The sequence below is a fragment of the Leptonychotes weddellii genome, chromosome 8 (genome assembly GCF_054177405.1).
Source record: "Leptonychotes weddellii isolate Sample4059 chromosome 8, ASM5417740v2, whole genome shotgun sequence".
NCBI classification, from domain to species: domain Eukaryota; kingdom Metazoa; phylum Chordata; class Mammalia; order Carnivora; family Phocidae; genus Leptonychotes; species Leptonychotes weddellii.
Genome location: NC_138376.1, coordinates 82,856,146 through 82,880,200, shown reverse-complemented (window position 1 = coordinate 82,880,200; position 24,055 = coordinate 82,856,146). Strand labels below are relative to the sequence as shown.

Genomic DNA, 24,055 nt, shown 5'->3' with positions numbered 1-24,055 from the left:
TATATAAATAAAATCTCTTAAAAAAAAGACAAATTTTCTAAAATGTTTTCATTATAATAAAGTACCTGCTACCAATTATCTTGTGTTTTTGTTAACAACAGATAAATATGCAATGACTTTGAAAATTCTGTGACATTATATTTTTCTTCCATTCATCCATCAAATATGTACAAAGTTCATACTAGATGCCAAGCACTGTACTCAGAGCTGCAGATGATGAGCAAAAATCAGCACAGTTGCGGCTCTTCTGTGCTTAAGCTTTAGAAGCAAACACACACTGGGGCACCTGGGTGGCTCAGTCAGTTAAGCATCCGACTCCTGATTTTGGTGCACGTCATGATCTCAGGGTCATGAGATCAAGCCTGACGTGCTCCATGCTGGGTGTGGAGTCTGCTTAGGATTCTCTCTCCCTCCCTCTGCCCCTTCCCTGCCCCCCTGCACACACACACTCTCTCTCAAATAATAAATAAATTTTTAAAAAGCAGGCACACTTTCACAAAATTATCACAGGCCATTATAAAACTACATTTTAAACTTATTAGCAAGTAGAGACATACGTTAAAATAAGAGTATATTTATAATAGGGGCATTTAATCAGATCAGGGAAACTGAGAAAGCAGTATTTGAGCTAAGATCTATAGGAAGGGAAGTCAAAGACAGGCTAAAAAAGTCTGGACAAAGAAAACAGTACAAAGGTACTGCATCTATACTCACTGTCTCCAGTTCTTCTCCCATTCTCTCTTAAATAAAATGACCATCTAACTTTTATACTCTTTACTCCACCAAAACTGCTCTTAAGATCCTCAATGACCTCCATTCTACTAAATACAGTGGTCAGTTACCAATCCTTATCTCACTTAATCTAGAGCAGCGCTTCACATACTTAGTACTCCTTCCTCTTTAACCACTTTCACTTGGCTTTTAGGACACCACACTCTGTGTTCACTGGCTGCTCCTGCATAGTCCCCTTTGCAGATGATTCCAGATCAACCTAAACTCTATGGAGCACCTCTTTTTGTGACACCAACAATTCTCAGGCTTTAACTGCTATTAAAACACTACTATGAAATCCAATTATTCTATCTACAGACAGGTCTTTCATCTCATCTCTATACTCATTTACCCAACTTGCCTACTCCACACTTCTACTTGAATATCCTAGAGACATCTCAAACTTTACATGGCCAAACAAAACTCTTGACTTCCACCTCCCTAGCTCCGTACACAAACCTGGAGACTTTCCCACAACATTAAATGGTAATTCCTTACTTCTTATTGTTCGGCCTGAAAACTCTGGAGTCATCTTTGACTCCTATACTCTCACATCTCATATCTAATCTATCAGTAAAACTTGTTGGCTAAACTATCATAATAGATCCAGACTGTGGACCTCTTCCCATTGCCTCCACTGTTAGCACTTTGGTCCAAGCTACTACTATCACCTCTCACCTGGAGTATTACTTTATTTTTTTTATTTTTTTTTTATTTTTAATTTTATTTTATTAGGTTATGTTAGTCACCATACATTACATCATTAGTTTTTGATGTAGTGTTCCATGATTCATTGTTCGTATATAACACCCAGTGTTCCATGCAGTACGTGCCCTCCTTAATACCCATCACCAGGCTAACCCATCTCTCCACCCCCCTCCCCTCTAAAACCCTCAGTTTGTTTCTCAGAGTCCATAGTCTCTCATGGTTCGTCTCCCCCTCTGATTTCCCCCCCTTCATTTTTCCCTTCCTACTATCTTTTTTTTTTTTTTGTAAAATATAATGTATTATTTGTTTCAGAGGTACAGGTCTGTGATTCATCAGTCTTACACATTACTTTAGCTTCCTAACTAGTGTCTCTGCTTCTACACTTGCTTCGCCCTGGTCTATGCTCAACACAATTTCAAAGAAGCAATCATTTTAAAAAGTCAGATCATGCAACTGATCTGCTCCAAGCCCTCCAATGGTTTCCTATTTTAATTAAAAAGTCAAAGTCCTTTCAATCACCTATGTGACCTCCTTTCTCTGTGATCTCACGTTATCTTCCTCCCCTGCACTCGCTGCGCTCCAGCCACATTGTTATTCTTTGCTCCTGCCCACAGGCCTTTGTACTGGCTGTTCTCTTCACAGGAATGTTCTTCCTCCAAGTATCTGTACAACTTATTCCTCCTCCTACTTCAGATCCCCTCAAATGTCCCCTTCTCTGACCACCTTATTTAAAAGTGAACCTTGCCCCCCACAATCTGGCACTTCTTAGTCCCCTTCCTGGTTGGCTCTTATTTTTCTCCACCACATTTGCCTTCATTTACCACATATATTACATATTTATTGTCGATCTCCCCTTAATAGATGCAAGCTCTATGACAGTAGGGACTTTTGTACAGTTGACCCTTGAACAACGTGAGGGTTAGGAGTGCCAACTCCTCATCAGGAAGTAAAAAAAAAATCCCACAAATTTTAATCCATATAACTTCTGATGCTTCCCCCCAAACTTAACTACTAAAAGCCTACTGTTGACCAGAAGCCTTATGGATAACATAAATGATTAACACATTAACACATATTCTGTATTCGTACTATATACTGTATTCTTACAATAAAGTAAGCTAGAGAAAATAAAATGTTATTATGAAAGCCATAAGGAAAATAGATTTACACTATATTTATTAAAAAAATGCACATGTAAGTGGATCTCTGCAGTTCAAACCCATGTTGTTCAAGTGTCAATGTATATTGTGCTCAATGACATATGTGATTGTCCCCTTACAAAGTAGATACTCAACAGATATTTGTTGAGTCTATAAATGGATGAAGGGAATATGAGAACCAGTGACTGAAGAAAGATTTGTATGGCTGAAGCAGAGATAGGTGGAGAGTGGTAGGTATATTAAAGTGAGGATGGAGAGGTGGAAAGAGACAAAATGATATTATGCTTAACAAAGAAGTTTTGCCTTAAGAATAGTGAGACAGCAATGAATGATTTTAAGAGAAAAATCTAGTCAGAACTGCATTTCAAAAAGATCATTATGGCTCCAGTGTGGAGAACTAATGGAGAAAGGCCAGAATGAATAATCGCTATTGCAGTGGTCTTGGCAACAGATTATGGCAATTTGGAAAAGACTGCACTTGTGTAGATGGTGGGAAAAGGATGGATTTGGAGGATATTTGGGAGATGAAATTGATAGGACTTGGTAATAATTGGTTATAGAGGTATGACGGACAGGAATAAATCAATAATGCATAGTTTTCAAATTTTCAGAAGTGGATGGTAGGATTGTTAACTGAAATAGGAAACACTGGTTAAGAATCAGACTCATTAGAGATAACCATGCATTTGGTTTTAGGCATGTTGAACTTGAGGTGCTTTCGAGATATCAAAAAAGAAATATCAAGGAAATGGATATATGAAAGCTGGAAAGGTAAAGGTGGGTGGAGGTATACATTTAAAAGTCATAGGTGGTAGCGAAACCATGGGTATGGAAGGGATTATATTCAACTATGCAGTAAAAAGGGGACCCAGATTTAAGAAACTACCCTACTCTTTGTGCAATGGACAAAAGAGGATGAGCCCAAAAAAGGACAAAAAAGGAATGTCTTTTTTAGTTTTTGAAATCATACTCATAAGAAGTTCATATTTTTAAAAAATTCTGATTTAAACCAGTAGCAGAGAATGTAGCAAGGCTTTCCAAATTAGACCAATTCACTGAAACTATAAATCTGTTCAAGGACAGGTCACTTTCAGAAACTATCTGGAAAACTCACAGTACTTGTCTCTTCGCAGCTTCAAAGTACATCAATACACAAAAAGTTATCCCTCCCAAAATATAGGTGATTTGGCTTATTTGCAGCACTTCTGAGCCTCACCATATGCTGTTCTTTTAGCCCTCTTTCCCTGGGATGAAGATTTCCCCGACTTTCCAGCATTAAGCTATTGATCTTCTTTCCAGCCACCCCAGATAGCCAGATATCATATTGTACTGTAATTGTGTGTTTAACCAGTAGATTCTATAACTAGATAAGGAATGTGTCTTTTTCACTGTTGTATACTCAGTACCTCACAAGTCTAAATTTTTCTTTTTTCATTTTATTTTTAAAAGTTTTTATTTAAGGGGCGCCTGGGTGGCTCAGTCGTTAAGCGTCTGCCTTCAGCTCAGGTCATGATCCCAGGGGTCCTGGGATCGAGTCCCACATCGGGCTCCCTGCTCCGCGGGAAGCCTGCTTCTCCCTCTCCCACTCCCCCTGCTTGTGTTCCTGCTCTCGCTGTCTCTCTGTCAAATAAATAAATAAAATCTTTAAAAAAAAAAAAAGTTTTTATTTAAGTAATCTCTACACCCAACATGGGAGCTGGAACTCACCACCCAGAGATCAAGAGTTGCATGCTCTTCTGACTGAGCCACCCAAACGCCCCATGGCTCAATTTTTAGAAACACATCTATTCCACAATGTGAAGAATTAAAATCTAATTTGGTTTTCAGTCCACTGACTGCCTTTCACACCTTGACTTTTCTCAAGAGGAATGACTTTTTAAAAACAAACAGTAATTTTTAAACAAATGAATCTTCCAAATATACTAATTTTGGAGATTTTTATAGGTCTTTTTTCATATAATATCCTTAAAGCCTGCAAACATTCATAGCTAGGAATACTGGGGTTTCTTTTCCCCTTAGTCTCATACAAAATGGATTTGACAACTCGCTTTCAAAGCCCTGCGTGGGATTTCATTTGAGCGCATAAAACACAGAACACCCCTATGCAATGCCAAACAAAAGTGCAATTGCACAGAGATACCCAATCCCTCGCGCGCGAGTCCACCTGAAAGGGCGGAAGCAGAGGCCGCAGCAAAATGCACCAGTTTCCACAGCATCCCTCCAGCCCGGCCTTTTGCTGCTCCCTAAGACCCTTGGCATCGCAATCACTCCTCGCGCCTTAAGGCGCCCTCGGCCTGGGGCATTCGGACTACTCCTTCCCAGGCAAATTACTGGACACTATCCCTGGACTAAGGAGGACAGCTCTAGATAGCTTGGTCTCCAAAATCCCTGAGGAAATGGAAGAAGGAAAAAATCCTGTCAAAGAAAAATTGGCAGCCAAAGCTACAGTGCTCACCAAGTCGACGCTATCAACCTCCGTCCGCCCGCGCTAACCGTTGGCTCGAAGGCCGCTACAGGCAACGTCGCAGTGGCTCCTGGGGACTGTAGTTTCTATCGCCGACAGAACGCGTCGGCACATCCAAAAAAAAACCACATTTCCCAGAAGTCAATGCGAGACCGCCCTGACCTCTTAAATCTCGGATTTGGCGTAATAAAGAGACTGTCACTATTTTCAGGCTATCTTAAATTTCGATTCAATTTCTTCCAGGTGTGTGTTTACGCCCTCTTTCTTTGCCGTGCTTGTCTTGTCTGTTATAGTTTCAGTATACTTCAACTCCTTACTTTTCTTTCCCCTTCTCCAGCCGGGATAATCCAAACGCCAGGGGACGAAAAACGCCCCCGACGCAAAAATGCCCCGTAGGCGCATGCGCCTTGCCCGCCAACACGCATGCGTAGCAGCCGGCAGCAGTTGGCGGCCGCTCGCGGACTTGGGGTCTGGAGGTAGCCGGTCGGAGGGCGGGGCTTTTTCCAATGGCTTTGCCTCCGCGGGTCGCATCTGCTAGGGCGGGGAAGAGGGCGCTGGGGCAGGGGCGGCTCCTGGTTAATGCCGGGCGGAGAAAGGGGAGGGGCTGGGGTGAGGACCCCATCTTCCCTCCCTGCTCCCGCCCTCTGGGCCGAGCCCCACAGATGGGGCTGGGTGAAGGGGAGGGCTTTGCGCCTCCGGCCTGGCTTCTCCGCCGGCTCCGCGGCCCAGCCTGGCTTTCGGGGATTGCGGCCCAGCCCTGTGCTCCTCAGGTTTAATGGGCGGTGGGCGAGGACGCAGGTATAGGAAAAGAAGTGGCGTCTGTTCGGGGATCCAGAATTTTCGGGGCCGGAGACACTTTCCTCCAGCGCTGCAGCTGAGAGAGCGGCTGCCAGAAGCTGCCGCCACCAAGGAGCGACCGGGTCTCCAGCCGCGGCAGCCAGTGAGCAAGGGTTTGGCGAGATTTCCCCACTGGCTCCCGGCTGGCCGCTGAGGGGTAGGGAGGAGCTGCAGAGGGCGGAGACTGGTGCCGGAGGAGGGGCGGGGTGGGAATGCTCCTGAGAACACGGTGGCTGCCCAGACCAAAAACCCCGAATGGCTGGAGCGCATTCAACTGTTACCAGCCTTTTTGGGCAGAGCACGGATTTGACAGCTCCACAACGTGAGGATATCCGCTGACCCCGCGAGACGAAGAACACTTCCCCGAGACTGCCTGTCCAGCAAAGCCAGCGCTGTAGGGTGCCAACTTTCCAACTTTTTAAAAATCTCTGACAAGAAGACTGCCCCTTCATGTAGGAGAGAGTGAGTTCTGTGTTGCAGATCGGTTGCAAACCATTAATATAAAAGACACTTCTGGTTCCAGATGTCTCCCAGACATTTGTGTTTTCATGACGATTCGATTTCTCCGATTTTATTCTTACATTTCTCGTTTTAAAAATACAAAGTGCTTTTGGGGACATGCTGAAGGGTAACTGAAGACGGCAAAGAAAAACATCTCCAGTTGTCATGGCTGAAGGAGAGAATGAAGTGAGATGGGATGGACTGTGCAGTAGAGATTCAACTACTAGAGAGACAGCACTGGAAAACATTAAGCAAACCGTTTTGAGAAAAACCGAGTATCTTCGTTCCGTGAAAGAGACACCTCTTCGTCCATCAGACGGGCTTTCAAATGCTGTTTCTTTGGATGGGTTAAATAAACTTCTTGCTCATCTGCTTATGCTTTCTAAGAGATGTCCCTTTAAAGATGTAAGAGAGAAAAGTGAATTTATTTTGAAGAGCGTCCAGGTAAGAAAACATTGTATTTACAACTGTCCATCTAGTACAGTGCAGTTTTACTTGCAGTTATTCACTTTGTATTTGCTGCTAGGTGGTTATGTGAACCCATTACGAATTCCTTCTACATCTTAAATTTAGAGTGGCTTGTAAGACATTGAATCTGGGGCCAAAACTGTACAGGAGGAACTAAAGTAAAAGCAGTTTTCAAATACAAGTAAACAAGAATTGTCTTTCTAGAGAGTTTTAGCAGAAACTGCATTCCTCCCAGAAAAGTATGACAAAGTTACAGTTAATTGCAAGTAAAGACTTGCTTTTTCGTATATTTATTTTTACATGTTGTTAGGAAGTATAGTCAGTATACTTTTCACATTGTTACAAACAATATTCTGTGTGGAAAGTTTCTCATTTAAGCCTCTCAAATGATAAAGGATATTAAATGTTTCTTCACTTGTTCAGGATAATTGGTGAAAGTTTTCTCATGTTCTTAAAAGCAAAACAAAAACTCAGGGTCTGTTCTCTAAAGACAACCTTTCTTTTTTAAAAAAAAAAATGAATTACATAAAATAATAAAAGCCTGTGTTATAAAGGAGCTAACATCTTCAGATTGAAAAGTTGAACCCAGGTTGAGTGAATGCTAGAAATGCTCATGGTAAATTATTCATTAGTTTTCTCTGTGTTTGCCTCAGTTGTTTGATTTTTCTTTTTCACATGCATACCTACTTAAGTTTTCAGTGCAACAGATTAAAAATGTTAGTTTTCCTCCTGTTCTGTACATAATCAATTTCTCCTGTTTTATTGGAAGATTTATTAGAAGGGTTTTGTTTGGGCTTGTTTGTTTAGAGAAAGGTTGTTTTTAGATCCTAAGAATGGTCAGTGACAATATGCTGGTCAGTCTAAATTAATCCATGTGTTTGAAGTCATTTATGGGAAGCTCTTAAAACTTATAGTTTACTTGGGTATATATATATAAGCTAAGATTAATAGTTTTTCTATTTTGGTTAGTTTAAAGCAACAGAAAAATAATCATGTCCATAAAATGAAGACTCTGTTCAAGATCTTGGGATATTTCTTCTCACAAACAGTTCGGGAACAATTGTTACAATTCATTTATCCAGAGTTATCAGAGAGGAATTAATTTTCTGGATACCTGAAGTTTACCCTTTTAAGCCTTGAAAGTTATTTCTCTATTTCTTAGACTGTAGTGTCTAGAACAACCATTTTTTTCCCATAAAGGGATCATCATTAGGCACATCAAGTACTATTGTTTAACTGAGGTGGAGTGTATAGGACTACATGATCCATGTTTTTTGAATTTTTGTGTTCAATTTTTAATAGTTTTTCTGTTCCTCCCCTTACTGTCAGTATACTTTGTTCTCTTCCTGAATCTTCAATTTTGCTGTTTATTTATATTCAAATGGGAAAGCAGATAACCAATTTAGTTAAGAATTATATTGAAAACAGAAGTAATTAGGCTCTGGGGAATGCAGGGTCAAAGGACTGTGATATATTGGTAAGTAAATGAGTACTGGAGTCAGACAGACCTGGGCTCAAATTCTCCTCCTTTATTAATGTACTGCATAACCTTGGACAAGTTAAGTTACTTGATCTGAGTTTGGATTTCCACATCTCTGAAATGGGAATAATAACATAGAGCTGTTGTGAGAATTAAAGGAGATGTAAAGTGCCCCCGTATAAAATGAATGCTCCTCTCCTTTTTCATAAGTGAAAGACATGGGCTATGTGATATATATTTCAGGATTCATTTATCCTGAAAAAAGTTCAAGAGTCTACTCCACTGTGAAGGTTTTCCATAGATTTATACTCCTTTTGCATCTCTGCATCTATTGCACTTAATTCCTGCTACTATTATAACAGGCACTGTACTTCTATTGTGCTATCATCACATGTTTATGTCTGTCCCCTCGGAAGGGCCGTTAAGTTCTCAAGAGTATTGGCTGGGACCTGGAAGCTACTAAATATCCAGTAGATGAACAAATTCGTATTTGGCTTCTTTTTATTTCTTATCAGCCTGAATAAAGTCACCAGATTAGGGAGTTTCCATCCCCACATCATTCATGCATGTCTTCAGACAACAAATGTTAATTGAACCCCTGGCGAATGCCATTCTAAGAACCAGTGGTGAACAATTTTGACATTTTACTAGAGAGAGACCATAAAGAAGTAAACAAATAATATAATTTTAGATAGTGAGGGAAGACTTCCCTGAAGAGATGACATTTAAGCAGAGATTTGACAAATGAATAGCTGTAATCCAGACAAAAATGAAATTTGTGAGGGGGACATTCCACACATAGGGAACAGTTGTGTAAAAGAGCTCATGGCAAGAGAGAACAGATGAGTTCTAGGAACGGAAAGTAACACAATGTGGTTGGAGCATATTTTTGAAGGGAGAGTGAAAACTTAAGCACATTCTCTGTCAGATCTGGCTCCAATACTTTATTAGCTCTGCAATGTTGAATAAGTTGCATAATTTCTCCTTGACTCAGTTTCCTTATCTGCAAAATGAAGACAATGCTCACAATGAGAATAAAATGAAAAATGCTTGCAAAACATAGCACAGTGCAATAGCACATAAGAAATGCTCAGTAATATTAAGAATTCTTACTGTCTTTATTTTATTTATTTTTTTTTTTTAGGAATTCTTACTGTCTTTAGGCAGGAGTTGGATAACAGAGGATCTTGTAGGCCAAGTTAAGAGTGGTAGACTTTATCCTAGTAACAATTGGAATCCACTGAGGGGTTTTGAGCAAGATGGGGACATGATCCATGGTGTATTTGAAGGATTACTTTGGGAGCAATGCAGAGAATGAATTTCACGGGTCAGGAGTGGATGTGCAACATCAGTTAGGAGGTTATTCCACTAGTCCAAAGCGAAAATTATGGTGGAGTAGGATATAGTGGGGAAAAGTGGGAAACAATCTATGGGTTTGGGAGATTGCTAAGAGTTAGCAACCACAGGATATGGTATTGAATTGGATATAGGAGATGAGGAAGTAAAATCAAGGATGCTCTCTGGGTCTGGCTTGAAGTACTTGGTGAATAGTTCAGCCATTTCCTGAGACAGAATAGTGGTAAAGGATCAATTTGGGAGGAGTGGTGAGTTCTATTTTAGACATGTGGAGATTAAGTTGCCTATGATACATCTGATTAGAAAAAGCTCCTGAAGGGATTTCTGCCCCTGCTACTGTGGTTGTAGTTCTGTCATTGTTATCTGTCACTTCTCCAGACTTAACCCATCCTCCACCTTGATATCCATCCTCCACATAACTTCAGAGTCATTTATCTAAAATGAAATCTGATCATGTTACTCTCCTGCCTAAAATCCTTGAGGATAGAATTTAAACTTCTTAAGATGTCACGTAATGTCCAATGTCATCTGGCTTCCATATACCGCTCCAGCCTCACATGAGAAACCAAATTATAAAATGTAGTGCTCCATAATGCTTTCTGTTATTCATTGGTAAAGCAGCAGAAGCTGAACTGAATTTGCAATTCCTGCAGCTGTTCTTGCTCTTAATTGCTGTAAATCAGCTCAGACGACCATAGTCAGGAAGAGAGTTGGTGGGGTAGGGGTAGGATGGATTCAACTCAAAATGGCTAAACCTGTAAAAAATTGGCACATTGGGAGAGAGCATTCTCTGTATTCCTGTTCTCAATTTATTGATTTCACATCAACATACTTAAATCTGTTGAACACATTTTTGAGAACTGTTCTGTGTCAGGCACTGGACTGGAAGATCAATAAAACTTGTTCCCTGCTTTTGAGGAAGGTCTTCTAGTCTCATAGTAGGCTTTATTTATGCTGGGTTTGTTGTTGTTGTTGTTCTTAACCCCATAATACCTTTTCGATATGTTTGATTCTCTAAACAAAGGAACAGGTGTATTAACACTGGCCAGATACATTAGTATAGTCTACTGGTGAACTGTAGTGTTTATGATTCACATAATTAAGGGAGGAATGTGAGTGTGTAAATACTCATCAAAAGATTATGAGGAGTGTTCAAAATAGCCAAGTACTTTTCTAAGAATGGTCATTTGATCATTTTCATTTCTGTACTGTGAAAAAGGAAAACTTAAATTTTCTTATAAGCATGCCAGCAATTAACACTATCTGAAAGTAATTTGGTTTTAGAAAGTTTAGAACAAGTAACAAAGTATGTATCTTTGTTAAGTGGGGTGGAGGAGGCTTTCATTTAGTGAAGCATTGTTACCCCCCAAGGAGAAATGAAACTTTAGCTGTTGGGTATGATGCATATTTCAGTTGTTAAGGGTTGCAGTTAGAGTATCCATTTGATATCCAATTTGGGTAATATATAGTTTGTAGGTTTAACAATAAGAAATTTATTGCTTAGTATAATAAATCTTGAGGTTGGGCAATTTCAAGCTTAATTGATTGATTCATTATCAAACTACATTACCTGTTTGCCTTCTATCTCTCTGCTTTCCTTTCCTCAGCATAGCTAGTACTGTCTCTACTCATGGTGGCAAGGTTGCCTCAGCAGTTCCAAGCTCCACGGGCAGTCATGACCCATCTACAGATGAGAAGAGTCTCTTCACTTGTGTCTATCAGGGAAGAAAAGCTTTTCTCAGCCTCCGGCAGATTTCCTGTCAGTTTTTATTGACTAGGGTTGGATCACATGCCCTTTTCTAAGCTAGTCATTGGCAAGGAAATTGGGCGTTTCTGGTTTTGGTTTGGACTAATCTGCATTCAGCCCCTAACAGCCAGGACACCCCCATCACTTGAACAAAAAAATTTCTGTTGGTGAGGAAGAAGGGGGATGCAAGGTAGTCAGGTTTAGTCAGAGGCTGCTATTAGAACTGATCTAATATCTCACTAGATAAAATATTGCTTTGGTCTAGTTATAATTTAGATTCTGTTAGATTAGAAACATAATTTATAATTATATAAAATGTAACATGAGATTAGGAACATTCTAGAAGCAGATTTGGCCTTTTAAACTGATTGTTTTGTTTTGATTTCTTTTTTACTACTATGTCTAGTCAAAGCCAAAAGTTTAAGGTGGTACATCTTGAAAATTCACTCTACTCTCGGCCACAACAAATATGAGAGTCTTCTTTCAGTATTTACACTAAGTTTCTTTCTTCCATATCCACTATTTTCTGGCCTTTCTTATTTTATTAATATACTGAGAACTCAGTCCCTTTCCTTCAGAAAGCCTCCTAGCTTACTTCTCTATTCAGTGCCTCCTCTCATTCCTGCCTTTGACCACTTTCTTCAGTAGCTTTTGATCTCAGTGGGGAATGCTATTTACCCTCAGGTTGTCTGTATTTCTTTGGGTGGAGAATGTGAAGAAACTGAAGGCAGCTTTTAACTACTTTTTTTTTCTAAATGGTTTGCAGACAAAGTAAGAGCTTATCTTTTTTTTTTTTTTAACCCACTGGCTTGCTTACAGGATGAATCATATCTGTACTATCTACCCTCAGTGTCCTCTTTATAATATATAAATACATCCATCCTCTTCCTTTGTTCTGACTTCAGAAAGACTGAAACTAACAAGGATACTTTTTTTTAAGTTTTCAGATTTCAGATATTTAATTCCTGTTACAGTGCCCCAGATGGTCTCTAGCATGGAAAAAAAAATAGAATGATTCATTTAAAAATGTTTTTTTTAGCATGTTGTTTAATTTATAAATTTATAAATGGGATGTAGTGTTTGGCAGAAAAATGGGATGCTAAACACTTGCTTATTAGATTTCAATTTAAGGTCATGGGTTGCTCACGACATCATGAAGGACCCTGTGAAATAATAGTTCAGCTTAATTAGATTTTCTCATCTTTAACACTCTGTGCCCTTAAAGTGCTCTACAGATCATTCATGGAGTAAAAGAACTAGAAAATAGGCGTGGGTGTGCTGTTTTCTTTTAGAGTTATATTCATTTTCCTTTTGATGACCACTAGAAATTTCCAGGATATCTTTTAACCATTTGAATAGAAAATAAATTAATAACTCAAACAGCCAATTTGAGGATTTGCTGAAGCTGACCTGACAGAAAGTAGACATGCAATCTTGCATATAATAAAGGGTTATCAATCACTTAAAACTTTGATGCAAAAGGGTCCTATTTGATATCATGTCTTAATCACATAGAATTTTCATATTTGGAAACAGGCAGTGTTTATGTGGAAGCAAATTAACATGGACTGGGGGAACCGTAGAAATGGGGAAATTTTTAGAACTTGTGGAAGGACAAGGGAGATGCTGGGGGAGGGGGCAGTGCCTAAAATGCATAGAAGGATGAAAGTACTGCTGGAAGTACATTAGACCAAGCAAGGTTTGCCACCAGTTTTAATCTCTTTGTCACAATTTCTCAAATCAGTCTATTTTTGTCATACCATATGGTAAAATACTTGGTTTTTTTAATAGAAGTCAATGGAAAATAAGACTTATTTTGACCCAACTTTTCTAGACCACGTTTATTACATTAAGTGAGACCTTTGATGACCTTGATAAAATTACCTAGTACTTTAATTATGCAGGCACAGTGTACTCAGGGGCATCTGAGAGTTCCTCAGAATATTTGATGATGGTATTGTTTGGCAGCATTGGGCAGACTGGAAATTGAAATATGAAAACCTCAGCTAAATAGGCATACTATGGAAACATGCCATGCTTTGTTTTTTTTCCCTTTTGGTTACTACACCACGTTAAACTAGTGCTGATAAAGATACATTTATAATGTTTGTATATTTTAAAAAATCTTTTAAAAGATGTTTGTTTTGGGGGGCACCTGGGGGGGCTCAGTCGGTTAAGCATCGGCCTTCGGCTCAGCTCATGATCCCAGTGTCCCTGGATGGAGTCCTGCATTGGGCTCCCTGCTCAGCAGGGAGTCTGCTTCTCCCTTTGCCCCTCACCCCTCTCGCGTGCTCGCTCGCTCTCTCAAATAAATAAATAAAATCTTTAAAAAAATAAAAGATGTTTGTTTTTTAAAAAATGCTTTTTCACTGGAAATACTTAGGGAGTTTTGTAGGATAACAGGACCATTTATTGGATCTTTCCAGTTGGCAATGTTATTGTTAAAAGTCTGTGTGTTACTGGTAGACTGTCACAGTTTTTGACATTTTTCAATTTATAAGAAAAAAACTCGTGAAATTTGGCAACACAAGAATCATCTGTCTTCTCATGTTCTAATCTCTTTTATATAACAAAATAGGAAAATTTTATTAGATTGCAATGAAATATGTCGTTACCTTAGAAAGATATTTTTAGTTTTATATTTTATTCTTACCCCATGTTTAATATAAAAAGGGAAACCGCTTCATAGATTTATAAATTATTATTTGTATTATAAAATTACCTTAAAACAACTTAAACCATACTAAAGGGAAACAAAATTTATGATGTGAATTTTGTGAGTGATCCAAATCAACTTTCATATATACATATTCATTAAATGAAAAGTATTCATTTAATAGTATAAATAGTATTCATTTAGTGTTTTAACTTTAAAATTGTTTAAATTGACAAGCTAATATACTTTCTAAAAATTAGCTAAGATAATGTGTTAATTCTATGTGTAATATTCAGTAAAGTCTAGTTAGAATCTTAGTTTACCCCACTAAAAGTAAGCATTGACTGTTTTGATACTTAATCGTTTGACAAGCATTGCACACTCATCTTAAAATTTTACGTGATTTCATTTTCTAGCAAGTTGGCAGGTGTTAGCTGTCTATAATTATAACTGAGTAATTTTTCAAATGCTATTCATAGCCTAAACACAGCAAGATATTCTTCCAATCATGTGATAAAGGCCAAGCCTTGCAAAATAGTGGTAGGGTGATATGTTCAATGGTACTGAAGGACATATTTAAGAGAAGCCTTTCAAAAGTAAAAAGTGATTTAAATGATAGGGAGACATGTTTTCTCACAAAACAATGTCTCTCAAAGTTGTATAGTGATAACACCTCACCAAATTAAGGTGTGTCTAGTTTTTCATCTAACAAGTAATGTAGGCATTGGCAGACTTAAATTATAAAATATAATCTGTATTGATTCAGTTTTGTTGATGCCAGAGGTTCTAAGAAATAATTGAATTTTTTTTGAGACATTCTAGATTTTACCATTGAACCTAGTGAATTATTTCTTCTCATATCATTTATTAGGTATTTGTTGTGTACCTTCTATATGCCAAACACTATGCTTATCTATCTTTTGACATGGCAAGGAAAAGGCTGTTTCACTTAATTTTATAATGATTCTGCTTAAAAAACATTTCTTGATTTATTTTGCTTTCTGACTATTCGACGTGTACAGTCTCACAGTGACTAGAGATATTACTTCAGAGTGATTTAAAGATCTTACTGTAAAAAAATAAAGATCTTACTGGATTTTCTTTACCAGCCATATATGCTCATGAATAAATTAACCTCTGTAGTCTCAATTTCCTCATCTGTGAATTTACATAATTGTCTACCTTGTGATTTGATTATTAAAAAGATCATATTGGTAAAGCATTTTGTAACCTTCAATATTTTGTAACTTACAAATTTATTTATGAATAAACTCTTTGAGACTACTTATCTGTAAAATGAGGGTAACAATAATACCAAACTCAGAGTAGTTTTGAGAATTAAATGAACGTGTAAAACATGTAGAAGTACATAGTAAGTGCTCAATAAGTATTGGCAATGATGTTGATGATGATGATAAGCTTGATCTGAGGTGGTTTAGTTAATGAGTCAAACTCCAAATTGGCATTACTTCAGGATTTTTCATACATCCCACACTCTGTATCCACATATATTGACACTCCTAATTACCTCTGTGCATTGAATTTTTATATATAAGCTGATTAGTGCTGATGTCCAACTTTAGCAGAGGGTTCTTCTAACCAGCCACTGCCCCAAGGTAGGTGTTTGGCATGCCCAGAGGTTTGCCGTAGTGGTGATGGCAGATTTGTAGCATCCATCCCCTCCTTGGAGTCTAACACCATTCTGCTATGTCAGGATGGCACCAGCAGGAAAGAGTTGCAGGCGGGCAGCTGCATGTGTCATCCAGGTGGTCTAGTGTACATGGGGAGGTCCACAGCCAAGGCCTTTGCTTCAGTATTTGAACAGGATTAGAGTATAATTGTCAAGATCATGGGCTTTGGAGTTAGTCAGACCTGGCTCTAAGTCTTGCTCTGCCAAACTCTGTGACCTTGGGGAAATTACATAACCTCCTTAAACCTCAGTTCCCTCACAGAGTTGAAAGGATTAGATGAGGTAACATGTGCGGTGCTTACTGGAATCCAGTAAGCACTCAGTGAATGTTAACTATTAATATTCTGTTCTGCCCCCACAGTGCGATAGAAAAGAGATGGGAAATTGAGCCCCTGACACGATATGATTTTTAGGGTACCCAAGTTCCTGAGCAGCTGGGAAAGTTTGCACCTACCTTCCAGGTTCCCTGGCCCAGAGGATAGCACCCTAGAGGAAAAAACACCTCTAGGAAGCAAATTAAGGATTTTATAAACATTGTTTTAGCTTTCTGGGAACTGGATTCCTCCCTTGATATCATGTTAGTCTATTATTCCACTTGTGAGCTTTTGACTTTCAAATACATCTCCAGGGACACATAATATAGGAAAAGCAGATCATGGCTTGTATGCCGATGTTGTCAGTAAGCAACTGAATCTTCTGTGCCTGGTCAGTTCATACCTGACGCTTCAGGCAAGTTATCTGCTGCAGAGACTGTTAGGCTCGAAGGTCTACTAAAGAGAGTAGAGCTGCGCTATCAGTGTTCCTACTCTGCTCCCCACAATGGGATCCTGACATACTCAACTGCAAGTCCCCAAAACAGTCCTTTCATTCTTGCCAGCTAACTGGCCCAGCTTAGCTTGATATGATTAAAACAAAGTAATCAAAGATACCCCAGGAAAGGTAACAGGACTTGAAGAGATTTTGTACTGTTAGATTTCTTGAATTTGCTTGGTTATGTGTGGCGTGTGTCTTTGAGACTCCTCCTAAGCTGCCATGCGTATCCCCATTAAAATCTGTTGTGACATTGGAACCAAGTTATCTTAAGTCACCTGCAGCAGTCTTTTAATCTTTCTAGTTTGGCAGAATGTAAACTTCTGAATGTGGTAAGAAATGGCATTCTTTATGGGGAGCCTAGTTCTTAGCCCTTTTCATATATATATGAATGAATATATGTGTGTGTGTGTAAATATGTATATATATTTAGTTTTCACAACAACACTGAAGAGTAGTAGGTATTATTATCCCTACTTTACCATGAGGAAAAATCAAGGCCCAGAGAGGTTAAATAATTTGCCTGAGGTATCGTAGCTAGTAAGAAGAGCCAGGTTTCATACCCAGGCATTGAGACTCCACAGACACCACACTTTTCACCATTATACTGCCCTTTCTGAATAAAAATTTAATATAAGGCTCCTAGCAGTGAAAATATTTATTACTTTTTGTTCCAAATTAGTTTTCCTTCAGGATGAAATGTAAAACTTTGGTGTTTCTAGGGGAAACCACATTCTTAGACATTAGTAAAATGCATACCAGATTCTTACTTAAACCCTGACCCATCTTGAAGTTGCATTTGGAACCTGATTAATTTCATGTTTCATTGTGGTACATAATTTTTAGTATGTCGTCATTACAAATTTCAGCTGATTACAAGGAGACTCTGGACTGTGATCTTGGAAATATGGTGTATGAAAGGTTTATTTTTACATTAAGAGATTACCAAGTAAGATGATTTCTTTAGTGAGCTGCCTAAAAGAAAATTTGGTATATTTCCATGAATAATAGACTCAAGGTTCACTTTGAATGTTAAAAGAGCATTCTCCTAGCTAGTTCATTGTTGCCATGACAGTGCTGGCAGCGTGAGTGTTGTAGTAACTCCTTGCAATGATCTTATTTTAGACCCGAACGTTTGCAGTGTCAAACATCCCCTTCCCCGCCCCATAAGTAACTCTAGTGGAAAAGTACTGGTTTTTTAACTGGCTTCTGGCTTTGTAGCTGAAAGACTGCACTATTGTGGGCTTAAAAAAAAAATAGTGTAGGAGTGTTGAGTATTTTTCCTGTGGGTTGTGAATGTTTGAAATTTCCCAAAATATGGTATTGCATTACATGTCATAACAGCAAGTTGTTTACAGCTAAAAAGAAAAGGGGCCTCAGTTGTCTTTTTAGAAATCAAGCCCAGTTTGTATCATTACTTTGAGCTCATACAGAAATCATTTTTCTGTTTGTATGTCTCCCATGCATACTTTAAAGTTTTTGGATACTTTTATTCCATGATTGTTGAAGATTGTTAGTAGAACCATAAAGGATTATGTTTAAATAGTGTAGTAAGGTAACTTTTTTTCTTATCCTTTCCATAATTCAACACTTATCTGATCAAAATGGAACATCTTAATCTTGATTGCTTAAATTGTGAAATAAGTTATATAATGATTTTAAGAAATTACTCAATTTGAATTGTGTACTTAATGTAATGTTGAGGTGTTTTTAACTTTGTTGCCTATATGTTGCAAATTAAATTTTAAAATACTTCATCAGTATTTTCTAATTGTAAATCCCATCATAACTATACTGTTAAGTACAAAATATTTTCAAATTCCTAATAGTGCCTGCTATTTTGTATAATTTTGTATACCACTTATTAGGTCAGAGTTCTGATATCTATGGCATGTGCCCTAAAAATCTAGTATAGCATGATGAATCAAAATGACTTTGGCAATAAATCTTGTCAAAATCTAAATGCTATACTTCCTTCATTAGTAACAGCTACTAACAAATAATTCCATTTGCTTTGTTCTTAAGTGCTCCATTAAAAGTTTAGTTCATCTTCCTTAGATGCTAAAGATTTAAACAAACCTTGCACAGTTGGGCCTGTACTGAATATTGAAGAATGGATGTAAGGCAAGCCCTTTTTTTTCTTTCTTCAGTTTAACATATAAGAGTAATTTTCTAAAGAAAAATTTGACCTCAAGCTAGAGTTGTTTGGCTTTTCCAACACACAATGAGTATTTTAATCTTGATTTTATTTTATTTTTTTATTATTCCCTTTAGTGCATTATATTATTATCTCCTTGGTGGTAATTATTAAGATTAAGAGGTGTCTAATTCCAATCTATACTAGTTTTTAATGGCTGCTTCTTTGAATTTGGTAGTTGATGTGTTATAAAATGTGAAGAGTCAAACCTTGAAATATTCTGTTATTTTAGTACTACATGTTTATATCAAATGCTTTTTATTGGTTGGCATGAAACTAAATTATAGTTAGTGACTTTTCCTTTGTTAAAATACTTAATGAGAGGGTTACTGTTTTTTTCTTCTGAACCCCACAGCACCTCTAGTTGACCTCCCTCTCCACCTAAGGCTGAAATGAGTATACTTTTTTAAAGTTAGAATTCATTTTGAATCTTTCTTTGTGCTTGACACTGGTCTGGCACTGTGGGGGATAGAAAAAGCAGTAGAAGGCAACCACTACCCTTAAGAATTTTGCAGTGACGTAGAGAAAAAAATTTAAGAGCAAATCAAGACTGTGACTAAAAATGTTAAATTTTATGATAGCATGTTGACAACAGTGCAACTGTTGTTAAAGGAATGTGTACATAATGGCTCACATCTAGGAAATCACTTGAAAAATTTATGTATGATGATAATCACTGTAGTGCTGTTTAGCATGTAAATGTATTATCTATATGTGTTTTTATATAAGTGGATAATATTCTGAATATCCAATAATTAAAAAATGGATTAAATTATAATACATCTTTATAAAGGACTATTATACAGTTATTGAAAATTCTTTTAAAATATATTTATTAGAAAACAAAAGATTATTTAAGTGGAAAAGAAATTTTTAAAATAGTGCCAAATACATATATTTTTATAGAGAGGGGAAATATGCATGCACCACATTCAATACAAGCACCAAATGCACTACATGCACCAAAATACTAGCTGTAGTTCTCTTTTAGAGTGGGATTATTAGAAATTTTAGTTTTCCTTTTTTATAATAATTATTAATAAATACTTAATTTTACTGAGTACTTATTATGTGCCAGGCATTATTATAAACATTTTATATATAACATGTGCAAAATTTCAGGTGGATTATAGGTTTTGAGGAAGATATCTTCCCCAAACAAAATAAATACACAAATACGAATGCACCCACTTGTTAGAAAATTAGAATAGGTTTCTGATTTATTTAGCCAAGGAAACAGGAACTTCTCAAAATCTAGGCTTTCTCATTAAGAAGAAGCACTTTTAGTCTTCCTGGATACTGCTTTCCTTGGCCCCCAGGCCTAAAGGGTACAACCACTAAAGACATTCTCTGGATCACACAAGATCTGCAAAATTCAATTTTTGCTATACTTTTGCGTTTTTATATTTGAGGTTTATATCCACGTTCTGGAAGAATTTATACAAACTATGCACTTTCTTTGAAGGCCCATTTCCCTGCATTATCTAATTTTATACCTACAACAATTCTCTGAGGTGAATCTTACATAACTCAAGTAGTGAATACTGGGAGGGCAGAAGGCATGTCTGATTCCTAAGTGTCTATGTTCTTAAACATTAATCTGTTTTCCTATAGCTTTTTTTTTTTTTGCAATGAGCATGTATTACTTTTATATTGAAAAATGACTTAAAATAAGTGCAGAAAAATTATATGATATATAGACTGTTATATTAATTCAAAGCAAGGAAAGACCAGGATGGGTTAGGATAACAAAGACAGCTTAATGGAGCATATAAATTTTAATGTAATAATTAACTTTTCTCTTCAACTCATCTGTTTACACAAGTATACACTCCTCCTATCTCCAACATGCCCAAACCAAACCTCTGATGACTGGCTGGAAATTAATGCTCTGTTGTACTTTCCTGCAGACTAAGTTTTGGCCTCATTTTTTGTTCCTTTTGTGGCCCCCTTTTATTTTCCTTTTGCCGTCTGTCAGTACATGTATGAACATGTAACTATGACTTTTGTCAAAGCTCCTTCTCACTACAGTGTTGGGCATTATAAGTAGTTCCAGCTTGGTAGTTTCCACATGGTAATACCATCATAATTTAAAGATTGAGATGTCCAAAAGAAGTTGCAAAAATTATATTAATAATTATATTTAAAAACTAATTGAAGGGAAGTAGAATTTGGATCTAGAATCTTGTCTGAGGAATTAACCCGATAGCATAAACCAGGGCGGATATTCATCCAGGATGCGTTGGCACTGTAATACTTGTTAAAATACTGAAGTATTTTCATACCAGTTGGTAAATGGTGAAAAGAAACTGCAAAAAGCAATAAAATTAATAATACATAATCCGGATGGGTGGTTTATCTTAGAAACCACACTGCACTTAGATTCCAAGATGGTCTGGTCACTGAAGCTAGGAAGTTTCCTCATATGTCCTATTATTTCTAATGCTGAAGGTACAGAAGCCCTTGGGTGGGAGAGAAAGACCAGGCAGGTGAACTAAGGAGAACCTAATCTGTAAATCCACAAAAGAAGTGCCTAGTTGTGCCAAGAAGGAAAGCAGGGTCCAGGCCTTGATGGTAACTGGGGAGACTGCCACAGCGTGGGGGCAAAGACTCTTAGGGTATGGTTCACTCAGGTGGGCTTGAGCAGCTTTTTTTCGTTTAACAATTGACTGAGTTATCCATTGCTTCATAACAAATTTGGTGGCTTAAAACAATACACATTTATTATCTCACAATTTGTGTGAGTTGAGAATCTGGCTACAGCTTAGCTAGGACCTCTGCTTCACAATCTCCCATGAGGCTGCCATTAAGGTGTTAGCCAGAGCCATGGTCTCAGCTGAAGGGTCAAATGGAGAAGGATGTGCTTCCAAACTCATAGAATTCAGTTCAGTTGACCAGATTCAATTCTTCGAGGGCTTTTGGATTGAGAGCCTCAGTTTCTTACAGGCAGCTGATTGGAGGCTGCTTTCAGTTCCGTGCCATGTAGATTTCTCCATTTGCTTCTTCATGAAAAGCATCTGAGAAGAGACAGAGAGAGAGAACCAGCAAAAGAGCCAGCAAGACAGAAGTCACAGTTTTATAACCTGATCTTGGAAGAGACATGCCATCACTTTTGCCTTAATCTGTTCATTAGAACCAAGTCACTAGGTCCGGCCCATACTCAAGGGGAGCAGATTACACAATGGAGTGAATACCAGGAGGCAGGGATCATTGAGAATCATTTTTAAAGCAGCCTATCACAACATCATCTCTGGAAGCTAGGGATTGGGCAGAGTGGGGCCTCCCTGCATATTGTGAAAAGAGTTGTGATTAAGTTTATATGCCCAGAAACCTAATCAATGCCTAGAAGAGACTGGTCCAGCAAATAATAGTATGAGCCCAGAGTCTGTCTCCTTCCCAACCTTGCAACCACGGTCTACTTAAAGGAGCCTCACACCACCAGCCTGGCCATGGATGCCCTTCCCCAGGTCTGGCTCCTTTACTGTCTGGGGCCCAACAAGGCTCAGTTGGAGTGGCCTACCCACCTCCTCTAGCAGCTTCTTGATCTTCTTCTTCATCCCCACTGACCCCCATGACTTTTCTGCCCCCCCCCCCACTGCCATTATTCCTGTGCAATCTTAGGAAATTCCTTACTTCCCATTCTTTGTACTAAAAGTAAAACAGCATTGGTCTAAAAGGTGGGAAGTGGCAAACATCTTTCTTTTCATCATTCAATGACTATCAAATGAGCTATGGATCACATCTCAGTTGTGTCTCTGATTTGAGAGGAAAAGGAATTAGAAATAAAGCCCCAAACTTATTAGCATTCTCTAATGAATAATGAATGAGATTAAACATAATTGCAAACCCAAATTTTTATTCAAATCTCCCAAACTCAAGTTGGTATACTTTACTGTCAATTTAATGGTATCTGAGAGGGAACAGATGAAATAATTTTTTTTCATTTTATAAGCTTCAACTCCTTAAGGATTTTGGCTATTGCAGAACCAGAGCAAAATGATTACATAATTGATAGCCGTTTAAAAAAATTTTTACTCCACTGAATACAGTGTTTATTGGAGGCTAGGGCTTTTCAATTGTACGGAAAGCTCTTGGTTTCAGTTTTTAAAAATCATTTCTCATTTTCTCATATTTTTAATTTCTTGGCCAAATATTTGATTAAAATTAAAATATTTTCCCATATATATTTAAAATCTAGGAGATATAACTTATATATATAAAATCTCCAGATGCCAACAGTGGTTATCTCTAGGCCATGTTTTATGCTTTAATACATTTTTCCAAAATTTTTATAATGTGTACTTCTGTTTCTTCTAATAAAAACCAAAAATACATGTCATTAAAGAGAAAAGAAGTTCAATAACACCACTTTATATTCGAAGGAGAATAACCTTTATGGTGGTAAGTAGAACTTCAGTATACTCTCTGAATTGTTTCTTCTAGTATGGCATATACTAATTTTAAAAGTTGCAATTCTTTAATTGCCTTTAGAATTACCTTTCGTTCAAAGACTTTGGCTGTTGATAAAGCAGATTTTTTTCCTAATGAATTTTGCATTGGGTTTTTTTCCCTTGGCTAGCATCACACCGGATGAAAATTCACTCCAAATTTTCAGCTTACTATAGTTTTTATGAACACTAGATGGCACTCTTGCTCAACTGAAAACTAGTTTATTAATCCTATTTTGGTGCTATGGGCTTTAGGAGAAGAGTTCGATGTGCAACTTCAGAAAGCTTATATTTCCGTTTTAAAGGAGGGAGTTTGGAGAGAAAGGGAAAGTTTCCAAGTTTAAATAGCTGAGCTTAACTGGTTTAGTTTTTCCATCTCTGCCGAAATCACCATGTTAATAATTATAATCTCATTTATTCCACAAATATTTATTGAGCACCTACTATTGTTAGGCACTCTTCTAGGCTCTACGTACATTAGTGAGAAAAAAAAGATAAAAATCTACCCTTATAGAGCTTACATTCTAGTGCTCGGATTTCTTTCCCCCATACTTGCATTCACCCATTAACTCACCCATTTAATGAGAGGAAGCTGAAGCAAGGAGAGGTTATCTAAATTTGTCCCTGTTCACTTAGCTTGTCTACACAGTGGAGGAGGGATTCAAACTCCGGCGTTTGGTCTCCAGAGTTTGTTGTATTAATCTCAAGACTATACTGCCTTTCAAATCTAAAGAATATTTTATTACTGATTTTGTTAAGTGC

General features: G+C 37.7%; 2 protein-coding genes across 15 annotated transcripts in view; one reads left to right on the top strand and one right to left on the bottom strand.

The window, feature by feature from the left end:
* The window catches only part of CEP57L1 (centrosomal protein 57 like 1), a 77,826-nt gene extending 72,391 nt beyond the window's left edge, over positions 1–5,435 (bottom strand). For 4 of the 12 annotated variants that reach the window (XR_014147889.1, XM_081828770.1, XM_081828776.1 and 1 more), the window contains exon 1: positions 5,095–5,200. The gene's annotated coding sequence lies outside the window, so the exon portion shown is untranslated. Of the gene's footprint in view, positions 1–5,094; positions 5,201–5,420 lie in introns of those variants that run through there. The other 8 variants (XM_081828771.1, XM_081828774.1, XM_081828777.1 and 5 more) reach the window with 5 other exon arrangements.
* Positions 5,436–5,703: 268 nt separating this feature from the next.
* The window catches only part of SESN1 (sestrin 1), a 109,245-nt gene continuing 90,893 nt past the window's right edge, over positions 5,704–24,055 (top strand). Inside the window, exon 1 of one of the 3 annotated variants that reach the window (XM_031023896.2) lies at positions 5,704–6,885. In XM_031023896.2, coding sequence (XP_030879756.1) covers positions 6,607–6,885 — 279 coding nt within the window. In that variant the 5' untranslated portion in view covers positions 5,704–6,606. The remainder of the gene's footprint in view (positions 6,886–24,055) is intronic. The other 2 variants (XM_031023894.2, XM_006729461.3) reach the window with 2 other exon arrangements.